General features: G+C 42.7%; 1 protein-coding gene and 1 pseudogene across 1 annotated transcript; both read right to left on the bottom strand.

Moving 5' to 3' along the window:
• Positions 1-318: 318 nt before the first annotated feature.
• Positions 319-3,300, bottom strand: LOC102143004 (lithostathine-1-beta). Its single transcript, XM_005575473.3, has 6 exons — positions 3,266-3,300; positions 2,858-2,967; positions 2,138-2,256; positions 1,693-1,830; positions 788-899; positions 319-579 (listed from the first exon to the last, which is right to left on the bottom strand). The coding sequence occupies exons 2-6, from the start codon at positions 2,919-2,921 to the stop codon at positions 512-514; spliced, it is 501 nt and encodes a 166-aa protein (XP_005575530.2). The 5' UTR covers positions 2,922-2,967; positions 3,266-3,300; the 3' UTR covers positions 319-511.
• Positions 3,301-12,424: 9,124 nt separating this feature from the next.
• On the bottom strand, positions 12,425-19,768 carry LOC123568249 (transcription factor NF-E4-like; annotated as a pseudogene).
• Between the last annotated feature and the right edge of the window lie 649 nt (positions 19,769-20,417).

Genomic DNA, 20,417 nt, shown 5'->3' with positions numbered 1-20,417 from the left:
AAGAACAGATGTGTTCTCCTCAGACCCCAACTATGCGAATTCTTCTGGAATATCAAATACTCCAGTCAGACTGGATCAACAATTTAATTATTTGTGTAACTCACACTAGGTTCATGCTAACATGTGTTGTGGATGAAATCTTCATCTTTGTATCTTGTCATAAACAAGGCCACCACATGTTCATAAGCCCGACATACATAAAATGTGAGTGGGGTTTTAACAAGCGGATGGGCCGGGGCAAGCTCTGGAGTGTGACAATCATTTCCACCCCAACCACCCAAGCATGGGCTGTAGAAAGAGCAAATGCAGAAGACAGAACAATGGAGAAAAATATATTTGTTTTTATTTTTCAGGGCTCTACAGACTGGGACGGGTAAAGGTACTGAAGATCAGCAATGCAAACTCATTAGGAAGGAGATGGTCTGAATGGAGTTGGAGAAATAGTCTAGTTTAATTTTTGACTTTGTAGTAATTGCAGGAGTGGTTCTAGACATCCATTTTTCAGCTGCCTCTAGTTTTTGAACTTGCAAACAAAGGAGAACTTCTTCTCACAAGATTCATCCTTCCATTTCTTGAATCCTATAGAATAATGAGAAGAGTCAGACAGAGAGGATCAGAAGGAGGGTAGCCCCTCCTCGATCTAGGACTCAGAACAAAAAACAAGAGGAAATATTCCTTTATTTTCCAGATAAAGAGCTCACCTTTCCTCTATCCCAGTTCCCATGTTCATCCCCAGAGAAAAACGGGAGGGAAATAACAACAGATGGATAGATTGTCTGCCTCTCACCTGAGCATGAAGTCAGGCTTGCACAGTAGCCAGCATTAGCACTGCTTGGGGCTCCAATGTCCCAGGATTTGTAGGAGACCAGGGACCCACTGCTCCAGTGCCAGCGGCGGTTCTAGGTGGAGAAGGGTCAGAACAGGGGCCACGGTCACTCAAAAATCAATAGAATAACCAGGCCTGTGTGCACACTCAGAAACAGGCCAAGATATAGCAGAAAGAATAATCATTGTTGTCACCATGAATGTCGTATTATTTCCTCTGCTTTTGCTCCTTCTCTGGAATGTCCAAATTCCTCCTCCTCTTCCAGCAAATAGTAAGTGTTCAGAGTTTGATACAGAGACCCATAAAAGCCCATTACAGAGAGTGGTTCTGATCTTTTTTCCTGAAGCTCAGAACTCTCATATACAACATAACATTGGCTGTAGAGTAGTTGTTGATATATTGTTTAGTTTAACACTTATAGTGTTAAACTAAACACTTACAGTGTTAAACTAAATAATATATCAACAACTACTGTACAGTTTTATACATTTGTATAAAATGTATAACAAATGCCAGCAGTAGATTTCTCCTCCACTACTCTTTTCCTATACAGTCTACAGAGGGACCTCTTCCAAGACAGACAATAGCAAAATAGGGAAGAAGTTGTACATAAAGATGCATTTCCAAAAGTTGACACAATGAGTGTGTGCATGAATTCCCAGGAGCCCAGAAAATTCAGCCTTCAGCTCATGTCTCTAACTACCTACACTGAACTTCACAACTCATACATTATAGGATCTATAAAGAGGTTTCTTTTATTTAGAAAAACAAAAAGATAAAAGTTGGCGCTCGAGGTGCCAGACCTTAAACATCCCTCTTACCTCTCAAAAATGTTTATAAGGAGATAGAGGAGGCTGCAGACTGACCTTTTTGGGGTCATGGAGGCCAATCCAGACATTGCTGTCATCAGTGTTACTCTCCTTAATCAGTGAGGCCACGAAGGCACCCTCTGCCTCGGTGAGCACAGATACCAGGTTGCCTGAATTCATGTTCTGGCAGTAGAGCTGTAGGTGAAGAAAATGGAGCACTCAGTGGAGGAGGAAGGTGTGAAGGATCTACTGAGATCTTCCAGAGGATGTAACAGAAAAAGGACAGCACAGAAATGTCCCTGGTGACGCTGTCACTGACCACCAGTATCTCTGTGCTAGGAATGTGTTAAATAATGGGATAAAGTAGATTGGGAAGTTTTGGACCAGTGGTGGAATAGGGAAGGGATCAATCTTATCTCATTGCAGCCACAGAACACACTGCAAATTAGCAGCTGCCACTACCTTCATGAGCCTCCCTTCCCCTGCTGCTGTCCTCACTCACATCTGCATCAACCCAGGTCTCAGGGTCTTCATTAAGGTAGTAGCAGTAGGAGCGATAGGCATTGGTGCCTTCTGGGCAGCTGATTCGGGCATTAGGCAGCTCTGTCTGGGTCTCCTGGCCTGAGGGAAAAAAAGAGGTAATTAAGAAAGACTCTCAGGGCAAGGAAAAGGCTGGAAGGTGAATTAGGGGCTTTTCAGTTTCCGTTATAAGAACATACTGATACAGTGTGTACTGGAGTGACTCCTTACTTCTGCTCCCTGCATCCTATCTCTTTTTTTTTTTCTAGTTTCCTCTGCTCAATACAAGAGCTTGTAATGAATAGGCTAAAGAAATGTGTCCTCGTTTTCCCTTTTATTTCTGAGGCTCAGGCTTCTGCCTTTAAAGACCCAGTCTTCCACCTTTCTCAAGTTTCTCTTGATTTCCCTGTACATGTTTGCCTTAGCTCTCCATCCTATTAATGACTACATAAAAACATCCAACTGCCATCACATATAGATTCAATTAGATAAACTCAACCACAATGGTCACCTATAAGTGGTCTTATTAAATTCTGTCTCAAACTCATGAATGAAATGAGGATGTTTTTGAATGGGATGAGATCAGCCATAATGATCAACCTCTGATGTTCACTCTGCTTTTTTTCAAGTGAACCCTATGCATGAGGATGGAGGGAAGACTTCAGAGCTGGGGTTGTGGGACGTCTGGGGAAAAAAATCTCACCTTGGCTCAGAGACAGGAACATCAGGCAGGAGATCAGCATGAAGCATGAGTTGGTCTGAGCCATGCTGAGCAGCAGTGAATCTCTTGCTTAAGGAGCAAATCAGCAATCTCTGTAGGAGAACACAGGGAAGAGGGTTTGAAGAAGAGAGCAGAGCCCCTATTATCTTTCTAACATCCTCTCCTCTTGGAATTCCTGTGACCAGGAAGGTCCACTGAGATAGCTACACTCGCAGATATTTCTCTTTTGGTTTGGGGATAACAGAGGCCAAATTACCCAAAATCAGCTTTGGTTTTGCTTAAGCTTCATTACTACCGGGATCTTTTATTCAGAAAATCACCCTGTATCTACCTCAAAATGAAGAGAAAATCCCATGTTAGACATGCTCTTCTCCTGTAATGCCCCCTTACCTGTTGGTAAGTGCCTTGTCCACTTGAGGTGGCTTGTCAGGTCAGACAGAGTAGGAGCTTTATATCAGGGTCTGAGAGAAAACCACATGATATAAACAGTGGGTGGAGCAAGGAGTAAGGGTCAGAAGGCCTACAAAGGGCACTAACAGTAAGAGATTCTGGCATCAGGAATAGCTTATTACTGGCACACATTAGGAGTGGTCACAAATGATATCAACTTACCATAAACAGGTTAGTAAACTGTCCAAGTTGATGTTGGGCTTTGTCCTTCCCCCACAGCATCCACGTGTCCAGTTCCCATGGCCTTTAGCCATCCTAGAAAGAGCAGAAGAGTAGATTTCTTTGTGCTATGTAAATATGGGATGATCCTTTCTTTGGTTTAGATGTGGGTAGGGGTAGGGGAAGAGTCAATTGAGTGCAAATGATTAAGCCCAATTAGCTGGTGGCTTTAAGTCATTTCTCCATTCCCTTTCAGGCTCAGGAAGCTCTCAAACCTACTTCAGAAGGCAAAGTGTATTAGTCCATTTTCACACTGCTATACTGCCAGAGACTGGGTAACTTAAAAAGGAAAGAGGTTTAATTGACTCACTGTTTAATTGACTCACAGACTTTCCTGAGGCTGAGGAGACCTCAGGAAACTTACAGTCATAGAGACGAAGGGGAAGTAAAGCATGTCTTACATGGTGGCAGGTGAGCAAGAGAGAGTGAAGAGGGAAGAACCCTTTATAAAACCATCAGATCTTGTGAGAATGGACTCACTATTGTGAGAACAGCATGGGGGAAACTACTCCTGTGATCCAATTGCCTCCCACTAGGTTCCTCCATCCACGCATGGGGATTATGAGGATTACAATTTGAGATGAGATTTGGGTGGGGACACAGAGCCACACCATATCACAAGGTTTAGTAGTTATGTAAATTTAAACCAGCATTTCCAGCAAGGTTTGAGTATAAGTAGCTAGCAGGCTACAGATGTTCTCAAAGTCCAAGCAGGTGGGAACTACAGGGAGGTGATGCCTAAGTAAGCTCAAAGTAGTGGAATATGAAGTTGTTGGTTTGAAGTCAATCATCTGTTGTTGTGAAGTTACAGATAGTGATGGAAATTAAACACTTACTGAAATTCCCATTAAAAATCCATTCAGATTCAGGGAGCAACAGCAAATCTGGAATTTAAAATTCAGTTGAAAAACTAACCAAAATGTTCACAGAAATAGAGATGGCTATATCAATCGGGATAAATGACTAAATAATATATTTTGAAATACTAACAGGAGTTAAATTAAATAAGTTAATATCTTTATATAAACATGAGCTCATTTCAAAAGCATATATAAACTTAAAAAGGATTTTAAAAGTCAGTTGCAAAAATTTACAAACTAATAATATTTATACGTGCTTTAAAGGGCTAATTCCTTTTTTTTTAATTTATTTATTATTATTGTACTTTAAGTTGTAGGGTACATGTGCATAACGTGCAGGTTTGTTACATATGTATACTTGTGCCATGTTGGTGTGCTGCACCCATCAACTCATCATTTACATCAGGTATAACTCCCAATGCAATCCTTCCCCCCTCCCCCCTCCCCATGATAGGCCCCTGTGTGTGATGTTCCCCTTCCTGAGTCCAAGTGATCTCATTGTTCAGTTCCCACCTATGAGTGAGAACATGCGGTGTTTGGTTTTCTGTTCTTGTGATAGTTTGCTAAGAATGATGGTTTCCAGCTGCATCCATGTCCATACAAAGGACGCAAACTCATCCTTTTTGATGGCTGCATAGTATTCCATGGTGTATATGTGCCACATTTTCTTAATCCAATCTGTCGCTGATGGACATTTGGGTTGATTCCAAGTCTTTGCTATTGTGAATAGTGCTGCAATAAACATACGTGTGCATGTGTCTTTATAGCAGCATAATTTATAATCCTTTGGGTATATACCCAGTAATGGGATGGCTGGGTCATAAAGGGCTAATTCTTTATATTGTTTCTTTATCTATTCACATGTAGTTTAAAGTAAAATAAATCCATAATAAAACACTATACAAAAAATTTTCATACTTGTTAGAAATGCAAAATATTTGTTCCTCAGTTCTGCAAGAAAAAATCAGCATTCAAACAAAAAATTCTCTCAGTGAGGCAACTTTTACTTTCTGCAGAAAGGATGCCCCTCACAGATGGAACAATGGCAAAGGCATACACAGAATAAAGAGACACCAGAATATTTATTCCTTACGCATGAGGTCCCTATTGCTGTGTCCTGTCTCCATTGGCTAGAGTCAGACCTCACAATCTAAATTACAATCTGATTGGCTAATAATTTAAAACTTTTAAAAATAGGTACAAAAATAATAATTTTTCCAAATAAGGAAGGGGCATAGGCTGTGAACTAGGACATACCTATGAGCACATCCAACACAAATATCTTGGTGAAGGTACAAGGACATGGAATGTACTACGTGCCTGACGAGCATGTTTAATAGCTATATAAGAGAGATAGGGCTTAACAAAGTTATTAGCATAAAGCAAGGGGTCTTGAGGGAAGTTCATCTTTAAAATAAACTATTATTTCTAACACTTATGATTTATTCTTTAACAAGAAAGGAAACTTTGAAGAGGAAACATTTTACTGTCTACATTACTGTTTTCCTGGTGAATATATAACTTAATTTCTTTAAAATAATCATTTTAAACATAGATAACAGAGGTTAATATTGTTTAGTCTAACAGGTTCAAAAGTGTTTGTCAAACTATTCCAATTTATTTCAGCATTTTCTAAAAATAATTATGTTTTCTTAAAAACTTATAACCAGACAAAGATGTGAGGTTTTTTTTTCTGTAAGTAAGAATTTCAATCATATTCAGAGTTAGAAAGGGATGAAGAAGAGAGAAGTATAGTATGCTTGTTACCATGAGTTTATCTTGCCAAAATCAAACAAGCGATTATTATGATTGTTATGATTATTGTTATCATATTTTTGAGACAGGGTATCTCTTTGTCACCCAGGCTAGAGTGCAGTGGCTCAGTCATGGCTCACATCAGTCTTGAGCCCCTGGGCTCAACTGTTCGCCCGCCTCAGCCTCCTGAAGGTAGCTGGGAGTACAGGCGCACACCTCCATGCCAGGCTAATTTTTGTATTTTCAGAGGAGGCAAGGTTTTACTATGTTGCCCAGGCTGGTCTCAAACTCCTGGGCTCAAGCAATCTGCCTGCCTCAGCCTCCAAAAGTGCTGGGATTATAGGCAGGAGCCACTGTGTTGGGCCAATTTTTTTAAATTAACACAAAAAATTTTTTTGTGGTAATTTTTTAAATGAGAGTTTTTCTTTGCATCAAGAAGACTTCAAATAGACCATGACTTTTAAGGTACAAAAGATCCAATGCTTTCAAATACATAATAAAACACATTGTGGCTACCCCGATATGAAAGCATTTTAAAACAAATAACAATTGACACAACCCTCATAAAATATTTATTGCCCCAATAGCTGTATGCCCATTTAGATAACTAACCGTTATTGCTCACATATGTAACTGACCAAATTCCACATGCCAGGTAGTAAAATTGAGGACATTTACCGGCAGCCACTTTGGTTCCAAAGTGATGCCTTTATCAAGGAAGCCATATTTCCTAGTCCTTTAAGGTTTATCTCCTTGTCCTCAGGATTCTGAAGGTCCTATCCTCTGAACTAGTTTTACAAAGTTCTAAGAAGCTGATTTTAGGCCTTTCCTATCTATTTCCTCTGTTAGTCTTCACATAGGTGGAAAGGGGTAAACTCGACATCTAGTGTTTGTATATCCCCAAATGGGGGCAATGTCTTGATAAACCTCAATAAAGCTTAGAGAGTTTCGAGGCTATGGCTTATTTTTAGTGCTATTGGCCATGTTCTATCTGCTGTTCCCTGTTTTCCACCTTTTAACAGATCTGAGACTTATCATGGAGAGAGAATCTCTCTTTTGTTTAAATCTCTTGGCAGGCATGTGAATAACAGCCTGTCTGCAAACTTTAGACTGGAAAGGAAAGGAGTTGAAGGAGTACCAAATGCACCAAGGATTTTCCATGGTCTGCTGTACTGTGCAGATGTAAAGAAACTTCCTTATAAATTAGCCTCTTCTGCTTCACGGGAAAGCTTCAGTTTATGGAACACAAACTTTCATCACGTGCTCTCTATGCCAGGCACTATTCTAAATGCTTGACAAATAGGCACCCACTTAATCCACATGACAACTTTGTAATATGGGTACTACTAGGAAACATATATCACGTATGAAGAAACTGAAGGTAAGAGCAGAGCTGAGTAACTTCCCCAAGATCAAACAGTTTGTCTATATTGAAGCTAGATTCAAAGGCAAGAAGTTTTGCTTCGGGGTCATTTTCTTAGCTCAATGAAACCTGCTAGTTTCCTTCTCTTTATTTATTTCCATATTCAACCAGTCTAGCTCTCTGAGGCCTAATTTCAATTAGGCCCATTGATCATGGCCATGGCCAGAGGCCGCACAAGAAAAGCTCAAAAAAAAAAAAAAATACATTTAAGATATCAAGCACCCAATCCTACAAGTTAATTTGTCCTTTACACACGCTATCATCACAATCCTGTGTGTGTGTGTACGTGTTTTTAAGGAAATGGAAATTGTTCTTTAGAGTCCTCATTGTAAGGTTTTTGTATCCGTTCGAACCCCGAGAGCGCTCCAACAGACAACAGGAGACAGTGTGGAGCAACATGCTATTTTAATGAGCGCTTGGGTGCAGGATGGCAGAGGCCTAAAATGGCTTCAGCCCCAAGTGAGGACGGGTCAAAGGTTTTATAGTCTCCTGTAAACAGGAATTCTGACATAACTGGTACGTTTACCCAGGTGGCCTCTTTCTCGATCCTCGGTGATCTTCAGGGGTATGTGTCTTCCAGCTGGCTCTCTTCCTGCTTCTGCTATCTTGCTGGCACACACTGCTGGTGCAAGTAGCCTTGTGCCTTGGGACTGGGCCTGAGAAGGGAGGAGTTATTCATCTCCTTAAGCTTTTAGGCCCTGGGGAGAATCTTACATTCCTGTCTGTTTGGTTATAGGAAAGGGAAAAAGGAGACTTTCTCAATAACTACTTCAGGCATGACATAGGGGTGGTGTGGTACCTTGGAAAAAAAAATTGAATTTTTGTGTATTCTTGAGAGATGGGTTACTATCCATAGTGTTGTTGTAGCAAGAGCTTCATCTGGATTGTCTGGCAGTTAACTGTAGTTTCAACAGGAGTTTTAATGGCTTTTGTTATCAGTGGGGTAACACAGGGGAGAAACAAGAGGAACCCAATGATGAAGATTACTGTCCTTACCAGCGTTTTAAATCCTCCTAAATTAGAGAACCACCCTTCTAGAAGGTTTGTTGGGTCCCATCCCTTCCAGCTCTGGACTGGTACATGGGCTGCTTTTCTGATGTTTGAAGCAATGTCTAGACCACTTTTCCATTATTGTCTATGTTAAGACAGCAATTAGAGATATTAAACTTATCACAGACTCCACCCTCTTCTGCTAATAAGTAGTCTAGTGCTAGCTAGCCTGTTTTGATAAATTGCCGCATGCATTTGGTTTTGTTGTTGCACGAGCACTTCCAGGGCTGAAGTGGGTTTGGTTAGTGATTATCTCTACAATAGCCTGTAGTCTAGTTATTCTATTTAGCATATATATAGGAGTGTGATAACCTCAGGAACCATCCTCAGCCTAAGTGGCAGGACCATTATACTCCATGATCTGTTGCAGAGGCTATTTGTCCCATTGCCATCTTTGGCTTCCTCCTACCTTTAAGGATCATTTTTCTTTGTTTAGGTTATTGTATACAGGGACTCCAAGGATGTTGCCCGCTGTTAATGTTTTGGAGGAAGATGTAGCCTTGGGGGTGCGTGGCCCTGGTACGATGGACCCAGTGGGGGAGTCTTTGGACTCTCACTGCAGTTGGTGTGCTGAGTATCACAGTGTAAAGGCCTGTCCACTTTGGTTGTAGCTTTTGGGTGGGGGTCAGGTTGGTAGATAAACACGTCTGTGCTTGCAAGACAATTATGTTGAGAGGACAAGGAGGTGTCGACAGGAGAGGCAGGGTCCACATTTGCTGCTTCATGAATGAAAAACCGTGTCTGGATTAAGGAGGGGAGGTAATTCCTGAGTGGCTCAAAGTCTGGTAAGGGTGGAGGCCCTAAGACAAAAGTTCAGCCACACGTGATTTCAAAGGGACTATAAAATGAGGGTGCTTTTGGTGTTGCGTGGAGTCTCATGAGGGTGAAAAGGAGATTTTTTGTCCACAACTGGTGGGTTTCTAGAGCCAGTTTGGTGAGTTGGGCTTTAAGGACACAGTTAATTTTTTCAACTTTGCCTGAAGATTGAGGCCTGTAGGGTGTGTGGAGAACTCACTTTATTTCTAAGGATGTAGAGATGCCTTGGGTAATTTGGCTGATGAAGGGGGGCCTGTTATCAGACTGGATGGATGTTGGGAGTCCAAAAAGGGAAATTATATGCATGATGAGAGTTAGTGTGAGGATATTTGCACCTTCTGAAGTTGTTGGGAACACTTCTACCTACCCAGAGAAAGTACGGACAAAGACTAGAAGACAGAGGAGCCATTTATCGGGCGGCATTTATCGAGTGAAGCCTACTTGTCAATCTTGCCTGGGTATCTGGCCCTGGGCTTGGTGGGTAGGAAAAGGCGGTGGCTGGAGGGAGCCCTGGGGTGACACTGAGTGGTAGATAGAGCAGGACTGGGTAATTTTTTTGAACACGGCTGGAAATGTGAGGACAAGTGAGAATAGGGCAGAGAAGTTGCAAGAGAGGTTTGTAACCAATATGGAAAGAGTGGAGGCTTTGGAGATGATGAAGACTTTGAGAGTGAGGAAGAACAAAGTGTCCTTCCTTGACATACCATGGTCTTTGCTTTTGAAGGTTTTGGGCTCAGAAGTTCTCTTTTTCTTCTCAGGAGTAAAGAGGAGAGAACAAGGACAGGGACAGAAACTGGCCTTGCACAGGTTTGTAGGGCTACTTGTTTGGCTACCTGATCTGCTAAAGCATTTCTGGCCGATATAGGATTGTCTGGGGTTTGGTGGCCCCTGCAATGAATGATGGCAACTTTCTGTGGGAGCCTGGCAGCTTGAAGGAGCTTGCTGATGGGAGAGTCATTTATGACAGGGATGTTTTCTGCAGTTAGGAAACCCCATTCTTTCCAGATGGACGAGTGTGAGTGTACTATGTGGTACATAATGATAATTTGAATATATGTTGATCTGTGTCTGGCTGCTAGAGTGAGAGCTTGAGTGAGGGGGTTGAGTTCAGCTTTTTGGGCGGTGGTGCCTAGGAGGATCAGATTGGCTTCAATAGTGTGTGTTGAGGGGTGGGGAGTGACACTATAGCATAGCCAGCATTCCGGCATCCTTAATGTAGGAAGGTGCTACCATCTACAAACCAAGTAAAGGAGGCATCTGGGAGGGGTTGGTCTGTTAGGTTTGGAAAATGTGTAAGAAAGGTTTGAACAGTGTTCACACAGAAGTGTGTAGGGTCTTGGTTGGCTGTAGCTTCAGGTAAAAGCATGGCCGGGTTTAAACGGGAGCTGGTTAGTATGGTGATTTGGGGGATTTCTATGAATGGAGCATACAGTTGAAGGAGACGTGGGGCATAGATGAGAGTACACTGCAGTGAGCTAACATGTCTTTGACGTTATGGGTGAATAAACTGTTAGATTGGCATGGAGAGATCGTTTTAGGCTTTTAAGGGTGAGGGCAGCAGCTCAGCTGCCATCAATGCTCGGAGGCAGTCAGGCCATCTGAGAACTGTGGCTTCAAGCTGTTTAGAGAGGTAGGCAACAACCTGGAGGCTAGGTCCCTTAGACTGGGTTAGAACACCCAGTGTAACTTCACACCATTTGTCGGTATACAGGGAGAAAGGTTTGGTGAGGTCTGGGAGAGTGAGGATGGGGGCTGAGATGAGAGCCTTTTGGAGTAGATGGAAAGGTTGAGTAAATAAGCTATGCAGGTTTTAAAGGCTCATGGAGAGGGCCTTTAGCAGCTTGGAACAGTTTGGTAAGTAGAGCGAAGGAGGGAACCCAGAGCCTAAAATATCCCACTAGTCCCAGAAAAGAGAATTTCTTGCTTAGTTTGTGGAGGTGGGAGGGACTGGAGGAGGGATATGCGGTCGGTTGTGAGCCCTTGGGTACACAGGGTAAGAGGGAGTACATATTTGTGCCTTTTTAGGGGAGACGTAATGCCCCTGTTCTGCCAAGAAGTTTAAAAGAGAGAGAGAGTATGGGCATTGCAATCTTTTTGAGAGGCGCTACACAGGAGCAGATCATTAACACACTGGAGGAGAGTGGATGGTTTTAGGGATAAGGTAGAGAGGTCGCAAGCAAGGGCCTGTCCAAAAAGGTTGGGGGCTGTCTCTGAAGCCTCTAAGTAGTACGCACCAGGTGAGCTGATGTGAAATGTGGGTGTCAGGGTTTCCCACATAAAGGCAAAGAGGCATTGGGAATTAAGGTGTAAAGAAATTGTGAAAAAAAGCATCCTTTATACCTAGGATAGAAAATGGGTGGTATTGGAGGGAATTGCAGAAAGTAAAGTGTATGACTTAGGAACTACTGGAAGTACAGCTTGGTTAAAGAGCCTGAGGTCCTGGACTAAGCGATAAGTTCCTTCTGGCTTTTTGACAGGTAGAATTGTTGTGTTAAAAGGGGAGTCTGTTGGGTGGAGTAGGTGACTGGTGAGGAGGCGAGAAATGATAGGCTTTAGGCTTATGAGAGCTGCTTGGAGGATGGGATACTGCTTCTGTGATAGAAACTGGGTGGCCTTTTTAAGGGTAATGCGGACAGGGGTGTGGTGTTCTGTGACTGAGGGTGTGGAAGTATCCTAAACAGCGGGATTAACTACGGATGGGGGATAAGGAAAGGTTGCATGTTTTAGGGTGGGAGGTTGAAGGAGTAGAAGAAAGCTAGAAGCACCGGAGGGGTCTGGGTGGATGTGTTGGGTACCATGGGGAATGTGGAAGTGAAGAGCGTGGAGTTTTGAAAGGATGTCAGTGCCTAGGAGCAGAGCTGGGCATGAGAGCAGGACTAAGAAAGAGTGAGTGAAGGAAAAAGTATGCAGGAAGTAGAAAAGTGGAGGGGTGGCTCAGGGTTTGGAGACTTGTCCATCAATTCCCACAACAGAGACTTAGGAGGACTGGATGGGTCCTGAAAAATTAGGTAAAGCAGAGTAGGTTGCCCCGATAGTAATTTTAAAAAAACCATACTGGCCTCCGTGCCACCATCAGGGTTACCCTTGGCTCGGATGAAGCAGTGGTAGTTGCCGGGGCACCCATTTCAGGGCACCGTCAGTCTTCAGCGGCAAGGCTGATGAGATCTGAGTAGGAGGTTTTGGCCGGCTCAAGAAGGGATGGGGGCAGTCCTTGCCGGGGCCACTCACAGTCCGACTTCCAGTGGGGTCCTCGGCAGAGGGCGCATGGGCTGGTGGGCTTACCTGGATTTGGGCATTGTCTGGACCAGTGGCCTTTATCGCTGCACTTGAAACAGTTGCCAGGTGGAGGTGGATTGCTTGGAGGCTTCCATCTGGAGCTGCGGCCCCGGGGGCCTGCAAGGCCCCTGATGGCTGAGGTAAGCATTTGAAACTCTGCCTGTTTTTGCCTTTCAGTTTTCTCATCACAGCTGTTAAAGACTTTGAAGGCTAAATTAAAAAGGTCTTGTTGAGGGGTTTGAGGGCTGTCGTCAAGCTTCTGAAGCTTGCACCTAATATCACAGGTGGATTGGGAAATGAACTGAAGGTTTAAAATAGTTTCTTCTGGGCTGGTTGGGTCTAGGTTGGTATACTTTCTCATGGCTTTAGTTAAACGAGAGAGAAAAAGGGCTGGGTTTTTGTCAGGACCTTGGGTGATTTCTGAAAGTTTTTCATAGTTTACCACTTTATGGGCACCCATTTTTAGTCCTGCAAGGAGGCACATAATTATGTGGTCTTGATGGCGCCATCCAGAGGCCCCATCTTAATAATCCCAGTGGGGGTCCTGGCTGGGGACTGCCTCTGTGCCAGTAGGCAGGGCAGGAGCTTGGTGATGAATTGTGTCAGCATGTGCCCGAGCTAAGGTTCAGATATGGTCCGGTCCTGGTCTTCTGGGGTGAGGGTGGAAGAGAGGATAACGCAGAGGTCATGCCAGGTTAGTTTATAAGACTGGGTAAGGTACTGAAGCTCTCTAATATAAAAGGTAGGGTCTTCTGGAAATGAACCGAGTCTTTTGTTAATTTGAGAGACATTAGTGAGGGAGAAGGGAACATGCACTAACAATACCTTCAGTTCCTGCCACTTCCCAAAGGGGGCATTCTAGCACTGGCACTGAAGTAAGGGTAGGGCATGGGCCAAAGATGGTGCCTGAGCACGTATAGGTGGGAAAGAAGAAAGAAGCCAGAAGTAGTTCCTGCTCAGGGTTTGAAGGGGGAAAGGGGGTTGAGTTGACGGGCAGTGGAGGATAGATAGGGGCGTAAGGTGGTGGGATGGTTTTACAGGCTTCAGGAGAGCGGGGGGTGAAGAAGGAGAATTAGTACAGACAATGCTAGAGTTGTCCCGGGGAGAGGATGGTGTAGGAAAAGAAGTGGTTACTTTTGGAGGTGATGCCGGCTGGGAAGATGGTGGCTGAGAAGATGGTGGCTGGGAAGAGGGCGACTGTTAAGGTGGCGGCTGAGGAGAGAATAAGGAGGTTTGGAGGGTTAAAGAAGACAGTTGAGAAGAGGAGGTATGGGCTGGAAGGGGTGGACAGCAGTCTGTTGGATCGAATGAGGTAAAAGAGAGAGGGTCGGGAGGAGAAAGGTGATCAGGGCGGTGAGAATGGAGGGGAAGGATTTGAAGAGGTAGGTAAGGATTGCAGAGGTCGGGTAGTAATTTTAGTGCACAAAGGCCTGGACATAAGGAATTTTTTCCCCATTTTTCCAGTCGTTGGCAATAATTGCTTAAGTCAGTTAAAAATTGTAAAGTTAAATGTTATATTTGCGGGCCATTTGGACCCGTTATTTAATTTGTACTGCGGCCAGGCTGTATTGCAAAAAAAAAAAAAAAAAAAAAAAGACAAGGTGCATAGGGTGGATATCTTGCCTGAGGCCTAAGGCTTGCAGGTTTTTTATGAGGCAGCCTAGAGTGCTGTTTTTTGGAATGGAGGACGAGGAGTTTTCCATAACAGAGGGTAGGCTGGGGAGAACAGGGAAAATGGAGACCGTCCTGTACAGCCGGAGGGAGATGATAAAAGGAGCAATCGTCACCGCTGTCTTTTTCGTTCTCGGAACAGGATCAAATGGCTAAGAGGCGACCCCTTAACACCAGATGATCAGCAACTGCCTGGCACATGCCAGAGCCTTCTTGGACCAGTGTTGGATTTTCGGACCAAAGAAACCAAGAGAGGCCGTGCGGATTCTTCCCTGTTAACGGGGTTCCCAGGGATATTTACCAGTAAGTGAGATCAGTGACCGATATGCATGCATAGAGAAGCAACTGGAGACCGAGGAGCTTCCTTTGTGCAGCTGCTGTGGCCTGCTCTCTGGGGTGGAGTTGTAGGTCCATGGAGGATGCAGACCTGAGCCCCTCCTGGGTTTCCGCACCAGATGTAAGGTTTTTGTATCACTTGAAACCCTGACAGCCCGCCAACAGACAACATGAGGTAGTGTGGAGCAACATACTGTTTTAATGAGCACCTGGGTGCAGGATGGCTGAGGCCTAAAATGGCGTCAGCCCCAAGTGAGGACGGGTCAAAGGCTTTTTAGTCTCCTGTAAACAGGAGGTGCTCTAGTCTGAAGTAACTGCTAGGTTGGACCCAGATGGCGTCTTTCTCCATCTTAAGGGGCAGGTGTCTTCCAGCTGGCTCTCTTCCTGCTTCTGCTATCTTGCTGGCACAGGCTGCTGGTGCAAGTAGCCTTGCGCCTTGGGACTGGGCCTGCGAAGGGAGGAGTTATTCATCTCCTTAAGGGTTCAGGTCCCAGGGAGAATCTTACACTCATGGCCTAATTGTCACTTAAAATGACATCTCTTAACACTGTTACAGTGGGAATTAAATTTCAACATGAATTTTTGAAGGGACAAACATTCAAATTATAGCATTCTGCCCCTGTCACCCCCAAAACTCATGTACTTCTCACATATAAAGTACTTTCATTTTAACCCAGTAGCTCCTGGTCTTAACTCATTCTAGCATAATCTTAAAAGTCTATGGTCTAGATTCTCATCTAAATATCATCAAAATTGGATATATGTAAGACTCAGGTTATGATTCATTCTAAGGAAAATTCCCTTCCAGCTGTGAAATCAAAAAATTATATGTTTCTAAAATGTATGGTGGGACAGGCATAGGATAGACAATTTCATAACAAAAGAGCAACAGAAAATAAAAAGAATTAGCAAACTCCAACTAAAGCCCAACCCCCACCAAAAAAAAAAAATTAAATCCTAAGGTGTGAGAATTTTCTGTTTTGACTCCAAGTGCCACCATCAGTACAGACTGGGACAAGGGTTGGGCCTCCATGGCTTTTCTGGGAGCAACCAATGCAGCAGCTCTCGCAGGCTGGAATATTATCCCCAAAGCTCTCTGCAGCTGGGGTTTCAAACTGTTATTGGGAAGTGCAGGAATTTTTTATTTTTAGTTTTAATTGGAGGAAGAGTTCTGCCAAGTGATTGATTTAACCAAAAAAGAGAATGTATTGAAGGAAAATAGAGAACAGAGAGTTTATTTCCTCTTTTCTGCTTATATTTAGCATGCCTGTTTTAGGTAATCTCTGGGGTGTAAAATTTTTCAAACCTCCCTTTTGTCAGGAGTTCTTCCCTCCTGCTTATGTTTAACAACTATTTGCCTAGCAACTCACCCACTAATGTCCCATTAGGAATTGTCCTAGTGGGTAATCTCTGTGGTGGACTTACACCTGTGTCAGTTCTCTCTTGGGGCCCTGAGGCTCCCTGACACGTTTTTTGAAATCTAGCTCTTACCATCAGCAATCCTGGAGAATTAAGACTCTATGGACACCATCAAAACTTATACCCTGTACCTTCTGGAGTGATGGCCAGCACCACAACTGGGCTTCTGTAAGCCTTTTCTGAGATGGCTTAAAAGAGCTGCTCAGGAATGCAGGAATCAGAGACTTGAGGAAGCCCTGAATGATGAGCAACAAGGTCCCAAGGGCTCCCAAGACGCCTCTTTTGATCTAATTCTGTTCTCCAGACATTGGCATTTTGGGCTTGTGATGGGAGCTAATCTCCTTATCAAAATTTGGCCACACCCTAGGTTTTTCTTTTCTGAATATGCCTTTTCTTTATTTAAAACACAGCCAGACTAAGAATTTTCCTAATCTTTACTTTCTGCTTCCTTTTCAATATACATTTCATATTTAATGTTTTCCCTTTTCTCAAGTTTTACTATTGACAGTTTAAAAAAGTCATGCAGCATCCTCAACAATTTGCTACTTAGATATTTCTTCCACCAAATATCCTAACCTGTGGTTCTTAAATTCTGCCTTTCATAAAATGTTGGGACACAAAGACCATTCAGCCATGTTCGTTGCCACTTAGTAAAAAGGATAACCTTCACGTCTTTGTGCAATAACATGTTCTGCATTTCCATCTGGGATCACATCAGAATTACCTCTACCATTCATATTGCTATTATTCTCTTCAAAACCACGCAAGTAATCTCACTGATGATTTAGGTTTAGCCTATAGCTCTCCTCTTCATGAGCCCTCACCAGCGTAGCCCTTAACACTCTGTTAATAGCAATCTAGGCTTTTTTCTAGCCTGATCCTCTAAACTCTTTTGCCCTCTGCCCATTACTCAGTTCCAAATCTGACACACATTTTTAGGTGTTTCTAATAGTAACAACCCCACTTCTGGTACAAATTTCTACCTTAGTCCATTTTCTACAGCTAGAACAAAACACTTGAGACTGGATAATTTATAATAAACAGAAATTTATTTTCTAACAGTTCCAGGGACTTAGAAGTTCATTATTAAGATGCTGGAATCTTTCAAGGGCTTTCCTGCTGTTTCATGATATGGCAAAACACTGAAGGGCAAAGAAGCAAAAGGGAATGAAACTAGCCATTTTATAATGGTGTTAATCTCAACTATGAGAACAGAGGCTTCATGGCTCAATCACTTCTTAAAGGTCCATGTAAATATGATTACAATGTTCAATTAAATGTCGACCTGAATTTAGAGAGGATAAACTTGATAATTTTCCGTGATTCTCTTACTGTCTTCATTCTTCTGAAACCTTCATTCATCTTCTCAGCTGACATAATGACATTTGTTTAAAGATTATGTGGTTATCTGTCTTACACTTTTCATCAGTTCATAGCCAGAAATACATTATGGGTTTAATTTAGATTCATGAATTTACCTTGCCTTGGAGGCATATCATTGATCCTCTGAGGAAAGGATCTTTTCATTTGAGAGAAAATCCAGTTTGGGTTCTGAAACTCTACTTCTATTCCTCAGCTTCATATGTTATAGCAGTTTATATTTCTGCTAGTTCTGTGCCTTCTGTATTTGAAAAGGACAATGCCATTCAACAAGTGTGTTCTCTGAACATAGATATTGGTTTCGCTTTTCATGTTTTATGGTTCAGGGATTCTTTAGTCCTACTGTCAAACTAAAGAGGAAAAATGAGGCAAAAGTAATATAAGTAGAGAGTTTATTTGGGCCAAGTTTGAGGACTACAACAGGGGAGCATAAATTCAAGTTTTCCTGAATATATGCTCCAATTAGCAGCAGTTATCATCGGGTTTTTAAAGGAAAAAAAAAAAAAGAGGCAGTTCCTAAGTTCTTTACTAATAATTTACATTAATAACAAAGACTATTTACAGGTTATAAATTGTAGTTTGTATAAAAAATATCAGGATAGTAAGTGAGGCAGCTAGTCAGGAACTAAATGCCCTTAAGCAGTTGCCCCCAGGCATGGGTGTGAAGGGGTATGACCAAACTTCCACACTCATGCCTCTCTGGGCCTGATAAATTTTGCATATCTCACATAGGTCAGAGCTCTGAGCTATTTTTTTTTTTTTTTTCCTCTTCTCACTACAAAGGGTAATTCACTTACATCCTGAAGTTCAAAACTGTTGTATTTTTTCCCAAACAAATGTTGGCCCTCCGGCCCATAGGCTTACAGTGAACAGTTGACAATAGTCATTGTCAGAATGATTCCTCCTTGGAAATCTCAAAAGAAAACAAACAAACAAAAATGGAAAGAAAAGAAAAGAAATCAAACCTTGTCAGTAACCTCAGTTGGTTATTTAACTGACCCAGAGACTAGAAAGTAGAGACAATGTTTTCACAAAACTGAGTTTGACTTTATCTGTCTGTGAGGTATGTAAATGGAGGGAGTGGGATAGTGGTCAGGAAACTTGAGAGACTGTAGACGCCCAGAGAAGGATATGGCAATCACTCTAGCTTTCCTATGGAGATGAGGTTGTGGATGGAAAGATTTTACAAAATAACCATGAGTAAAATAGCTGCTGGAGTCTGCAGAAAAAGGACAGAGCAAAGTGGTAGAAGAAACAGAGGGTTGAGAAGTAGATTGGAGTTAATGCTTTTTCTCACCACCACTGGATAGAGGTTCAGATACTTAAATTCTCTGCACACCTGCCCTCTTATGAGAGGGACAGTTTAATTACATGTGATCCCATCTACTTATAACACTCCATTCTTTCCAGTTGTTTTAGAATTTTACAGCTTTTGCAGGGTGGGCAATAGAACGGACAGATAGAGAACATAGACACTGGTGTCAGATTTATTGGACCCAAATTCTGGCTGTGTTACTTTCTGTGAATCCTGTGTGACCTTGGGGAAGTCACTTTATCTTTTGGTGCTTAAGGTATTTATGTTCAATGTAGATTTTTTTTTTAAGTTAACATGTTTAATACTTGTAAAAATATTTCTAAGAACATAAAAATTAAAATATACATGTTTGCTTTAATGGGATAATATAATAGAAATACTCTAGACTAGGAAAGTGCATTTGAAGGTATTGTGCAAGTACAGAGAGGAATTATAGTTTAAGCTTTAATCATTGCTGTTATGTGCTTAGCAGACAGTCAGCAGCGTCTTTGCTGAATGCATCATCCCATCTTCACTCCCCTCTCCTTTCTCCTCATTGTATCTGGCAACAGTTCTGAAGAGGCATTAGAGTTGATTTATTAATTTGGAGAAGTGTGGTGTAAGGTGCAGTCCCCAGAAACCTTCAGCTTCTTCCATGGGAGTTTCCCTTTCCACAGGCTCCTTTTGGGGCTTGCCTTGTCAGGAGAGGAGGCCTCCGAGGTAAATGACGCTAGCATGCCATGAATGTGTGGCCCTCCCTTTCCCCACTGCCCCAAGCAGGATGCTCCACATCTTGTCCTGATGCCTCCCTTGTCCCTTGTCCCACAGATGATTTTGCTCCAGGCTCACACCACTCACTGCCCCTCCTCCCAGAGTCCTCCCTTCACACCCATCATCACTATTCCTGGAAGGTCTCTGCTTCTTCCTGGGCTGCTCAGGGCCATGGGAACTGGGCATCTGGTTGCTGCTGGGGAAGGGCAAAGCCTGCCTTTGACTTGCAGAGTTTACCAAGCTGTTTATGAGAAAGGACCTCATGCATGACTACTCCTGGGTTTGCCAGGAAGAGGCCCCCCGATGCTGAACTTGTGTCAGTGCCCTTTACAAGGCCTGTGAATTTTCTCCTTGCCCTCTGCTTGGAATTTAAATTAAATGCTTATTTTATAGAGGAGAGATCTAAAGAAAAAGAGCTTCTCTTTTTTGATTTGAGGAATTTACAACTTTTCTGAGATTCCTTATTCATATTAAATAATGTAAATAAGTGGAAGCTTGTTAGTATATGGGTTTCTAACTCTTCAGGGATGCAAGACTTTAAGAGATCATGGATGGTTTTCTGTAAGAGTTTAGTTTTTTCTTAGTGTGTTTGTGGCTTTTATTTCTGTAGACAAGTGCTAAGACATGAGGAAGGGAGAAAAGAGGTCCTGGCTTGTTTCCTAACCTTCCAAGATTCCATCAAAACTTCAAATTTTCTGACCCCTTTGTTGTGTGACTTTTGGTGAGGCTGGCTCCTATCTGCGCTAATGTGGTAAAGAACAGCTCCCTCTGTGCCAAACACAGAAACAGACATGATTGTCATGCTAGTGTATGTAAAAGTCC

The sequence above is a fragment of the Macaca fascicularis genome, chromosome 13, assembly GCF_037993035.2.
Source record: "Macaca fascicularis isolate 582-1 chromosome 13, T2T-MFA8v1.1".
Classification (NCBI taxonomy): Eukaryota; Metazoa; Chordata; class Mammalia; order Primates; family Cercopithecidae; genus Macaca; species Macaca fascicularis.
Note: the sequence above shows the minus strand (reverse complement) of the source record. Positions and strands in the feature narration are given on the sequence as shown.